General features: G+C 47.7%; 1 protein-coding gene across 1 annotated transcript; it reads left to right on the top strand.

Moving 5' to 3' along the window:
- The first annotated feature begins 896 nt into the window (after positions 1 to 896).
- LOC123425420 (PLASMODESMATA CALLOSE-BINDING PROTEIN 2-like) lies at positions 897 to 3,768 on the top strand. Its single transcript, XM_045109119.1, has 4 exons — positions 897 to 1,122; positions 1,890 to 2,123; positions 2,945 to 2,978; positions 3,115 to 3,768. Exons 1-4 carry the CDS (start codon positions 1,062 to 1,064, stop codon positions 3,386 to 3,388), a joined length of 603 nt encoding a protein of 200 aa, XP_044965054.1. The 5' UTR covers positions 897 to 1,061; the 3' UTR covers positions 3,389 to 3,768.
- Positions 3,769 to 4,462: the final 694 nt, after the last annotated feature.

The raw sequence follows: 4,462 nt of genomic DNA, 5'->3' as shown, positions 1-4,462 counted from the left end.
CTCAAGTACATTTAGCAATAACAATTTCTCATATTTTTTAAGGATAACTCGAGAGACCTATTCATGTAGGTATACAAGTGGGCGTCGGTACAATTTGATTGGGTTTTGTATTTGAGGGAGGTACATCAAAACTGATAACTAACAAAGTAGGGTGTGTCGGTTCGGAAATTGCTTTTTGCTCCCGAACTCCATGGAGGCCTTTAAATTCAAACTCTAAATTTCGTGAAAATTCGTATTTTAATATTTCAAATTTTTTTGTAAAAAATATATAGATAGATGAAGGTATAATACAAAAGTGTCTAAATTTTCAGAACAAAATACGTTAAAATGAGGGCTTTGCAAAAAGACAAATCTGAAACTTTTTAACACATGTTGCTATTCATCATTTCAGACCATGATTTTATCTTTTTTGTACAGGTCGCGTTTCAAAGTATTTTGACCTGAAATTTTACACACACGCGGATTTCATCCTTGTTTAGTTGTATTTTTTTCAGATTTTTTGGAACTAAAATTTTCGAAATTTTGATTTTTTTCAAAAATTTCAGCCTCCATGGAGGCCGAGCTTCAAAACGTCATTCTTGCGTGGGTTGAGTCTTTCAAAAATGCTCATAGGATAGTATGTGTGTGTTCGTTTATATGTTTGAGTATGAACATCTACTTCTCCTATGTTCAAAAATAATAATCAACCGAGTATGTACCGATTCTCTAAAAATAAATAGCCCAACCCATACTATCCTTTTACCAAGCCCGATGCATTTCGCGGTGGGCAGGCGGAGGCAGGCAGGCAGGCAAAACTGCAAAAGGGAGCAAAGGTGGTGGGTTCGGCTCAGCCTCCCCACACGTCCGCAGCCGTTGAAACAAAAAGGATTACCACAAAACACCCAAAACTCTGCACGCTCCCGTGGCAGGTAAAAAACCCAAGCACACTCCGCACATCGCACACCCAAGCACACACACTCCCTCACTCTCCTCACTCCCCTGCTCCCACCTCCTGCTCGAGGCAGCCCCTTCTTCCACCGGAGCTCTCCCCCGCGCTCTGCTTCGGCCTTCTCCAGCAAACGATGGAGGCGCCGCTGGTGGTGGCCGCGCTGCTGCTCCTGTCCTCGACCCTCGTCGTCTCCGGTGAGCCGCCCGCAGCTCCGGTCTTTCTCTAGCATTTCTCCCCTCTTTTCTTGGATTTTTTCCCGGGCTTGTAGTCTATAATAAGCAAAGACTCCTTGTTCTTTCCTGTCTCGGAAGTTTTGACATCTCGAGCTGTCGGTGTTTTTCTTCAGCTTCTCCGGTGCTTGTCTAGACTCTAGAGCCACTGCACACTTCAACTCTTCATTTTCCCAGCGGAATGATGTAGTAGCTCTGATGTTTTTTGTTATGATATTGAGATCAGTTATTATTATGCTTGAAAGATCAAAAGATCCGCTCTCCTTTTCTCTTCTTTTTTGCAAGAGACCAGCCTTTTCATTTCTGCTCAACTTGGGCTATGATTTCTCATCTTTTCCCTAGATTCCCTTCTCCCACTCTCATGCCTAGGGAGGAGATGGTCGACCACATGCCCAGCTCCTATTCTTCTTCCATCTTCACGGAATTTCCTCTAGATGTGCTATCTATATTCCCAGGTCCATTTTCCAAAAGTAAATAAAAGCATTCACCACCTTTATCAGAAGCATATATTCTCTCTTTTTTTTCTTTGCCACATTCCTTGGCCATACGCGCTCCTTCCCTGGCACGCACATCAAGAGAAGAGAAGAAACTGACAGAAACGCGCCAACTTTTCCTGGAAACGCCTGTGTTTAATTGCTAGTAGCTCCCGGCCGTTTGACCTTTGGCTGGCGCGCTCCGCTGATGAGTGATGACTGATCTTGGCTGCTGCTGGTGTTGGTTGGCAATGGCAGATTTCTGCGTGTGCAGGTCGGAGCAGCCGCAGGCGGCGCTGCAGAAGACCATCGACTACGCGTGCGGGGCGGGGGCGGACTGCAACCTGATCCACGAGCAGGGGCCGTGCTACAACCCAAACACCGTCGTCGCGCACTGCTCCTGGGCAGCCAACAGCTACTTCCAGAAGAAGAGGTCCATGGGCGCCACCTGCGACTTTACCGGCACCGCCCTCCTCACCACCACCGACCCAAGTAAGGGATTCATTGGCTTCACCGGCACCTCTTGCATTCTTGTTCAGGAATTCACTATCTGACTGACTGTCCGTCATTGAGCAACTGCAATGCATGGACACCTTCACTTACTTTTAATGTAGAAGCTCTGTCAATCTAGTCAATATTACTGTACTAGTCAGTGTCTCATTTCAGTTCAGCCTTTAGGGCAACAAAAGGAAATTGTCAGCCAACTAGCGTAAAAAACAATCTTAACAATCTTATATGACGGTGAGGAATATAATTTTAAAACTGTTGTATGAATTTGTGTAAACGTTCAACATATAATTTTAAAAACTACAATAATTTTAACATTTTGGATACTTAAGTGCTACTGATATACTCCACATCTGAATATTATAATCCACATTTGATAAATATAGTTATAAATTTATAATCTCTAGGTTGTGACTTGTGCACGGTTCTTCATTATTTTCTTGGCCAATCAAATAGACATGCTTTTTCGAGAAAATTAGATCCCTCCTCAACCAAAACATTAACCGCCCAAAAGATGTCGAGGAAGTACCCATGAGTCCAGTGTTGTATCATTGCTGAACCCACATTGCTGAACCACATCGATCAGACACGAAGGCCAGTGTTGAAGGATCCGAAGGGACCAACCTCTTTTCCACATAAACCAATCTCTTGGAATGATCCCTTTGTTTTCCTATGAGCAATCAAACACCATCTGAATCCTACCATCAAGACGGCATGACATTAATATCCTTCATTATTTGCATTGCAATGTTTCGAATGATTCTCGAGTTTCTTACAATATTTATTATGGTGTTTCTCACATGCAGGTTCTTCAGGCTGCTCCTACCCCTCAAGTGCAAGGTACTATACATCATTACATTTTTTATTTGAAGTGCATACACGGTATCAACCGATTGGGGTTTCATATGCTGCATTTTTAGAACCAGCATAATCGTCGAATGAGGATTGATAACAACTTTTCCTCTCTTTTATGCAGTGCCGCTGGAACATCAACGACTCCGACCGGGGCTGGGACTGGAGGCACAACAGGGGGAACCACGGGCACCTTCACGCCGGGTGCCGGCACTAGCACCGGCATGGGTGGAGCCGGCGTGGGGACGGACACCACCACCGGGGCTACGGGCACCGGGTTCGGCGGCCTGGGTCCAACAGGCACGAGCAACATGGACACGGCGGCAGCGGGCTTGCATCCAAAGTCCGGAGCGGCTGCCTTCCTCGCCGTGCTCGTCTCCTTCCTGGCATTCGCGTGAAGCTCGATCGCTCGATCTCGAATTCGCCCAGCGTAGAAGAAAGAAACCGCTTTGGCAAGCTTGTTGCAGCCTTGCAGGGCTAGTCTGATCCAAGAAGGTGTCATCCTGTGATCCTGTCCAAAAGAAGAAGAAAAAACTTGGTTCCTTCCCGTTTGATGTCAACGGCATGCGCATGGTTAACTGGGTGCCTTTTGTGTCCCTTGATCCGATCTCTTGCTCTGTGATTTGGTAGGATGTCTGTCGCTTTCATGCATGGACCCTTGTCTTCCACCCCCTCTCCTTTTGTCTGATCCTCTTGTAATTCTAGGGGAACTACTCTAGCTAGTAGTGGGTTAGTTGTTCAAGGTTGGTTGGAATGAAAATGAGAATGTTGCGATCGAGTTCTTGTTCTCTCTTGCTTTCTCTTCTGTAGTGAAGTTTGCGAGACTGTCTCACTGTCATGTTCGTCTGAATGCCAAGCTGGTCTGTGGATCCGAGCCGTCGATCGGGGCGTGCCGGTCACTCTGCTTCGGATGGCCTGAAGCCTAGTGTGTAACCCGTGGTAATGGCGCAGTGGAGTTTGCGGTAGCCGTTAGGTTAGGTGGCGCGGCGCATCAATGCAACACTGGAACTGGAAGGAGCTATGGTCCATTTTTCTCATGATCTCATCCATCCGTCCAGGTCAGGCGGGCTCCACCTCGCTGTCGCGGCCTGTTGCCTAGCTCACCGTAGACGCCCACCAGATCTACCGCAGGTCCGCAGCTGAGGGCGGTGGCTCCCGTACGAGGGCGGCCCCGATGCACTGCTAGGCACCAGCGAGCCGTGCCCATTGAGAGCCGGCAGAGCTTGCGCTGCGCTCGATCGTATGATCGTGCCAGTGTGGCGCGGACCATTTGCGTGATGGAATGTACTGTAGCGCATCTCTCTTGGGGCAGTCCGTGCGGGCGGGCGCACATGGCGCCTCGCGGCGAGCGGGATGGCATGATTCGTCGGCGTGCGCTGGTCTGGCCGAGTTAGACACCGTATAATACCCCCATACGTAAAATAACCGTTGTAATATGTGTTGGCGTACAAAAAGCTGTCCGACCAGATCCC

The sequence above is a fragment of the Hordeum vulgare genome, chromosome 2H, assembly GCF_904849725.1.
Source record: "Hordeum vulgare subsp. vulgare chromosome 2H, MorexV3_pseudomolecules_assembly, whole genome shotgun sequence".
NCBI lineage: Eukaryota > Viridiplantae > Streptophyta > Magnoliopsida > Poales > Poaceae > Hordeum > Hordeum vulgare.
The sequence above is the reverse complement of the archived record's forward strand: the minus strand, read 5'-3'. Positions and strand labels throughout refer to the sequence as shown.

Bases quoted from the DNA above. Each gene is read 5' to 3' on its own strand.
- LOC123425420 (XM_045109119.1), top strand. From the start codon at position 1,062: ATGGAGGCGCCGCTGGTGGTGGCCGCGCTGCTGCTCCTGTCCTCGACC. The intron at 1,123-1,889 runs GTGAGCCGCCCG...TGGCAATGGCAG, and splicing joins CTCGACCCTCGTCGTCTCCG to ATTTCTGCGTGTGCAGGTCG. The intron at 2,979-3,114 runs GTACTATACATC...TCTTTTATGCAG, and splicing joins TCCTACCCCTCAAGTGCAAG to TGCCGCTGGAACATCAACGA.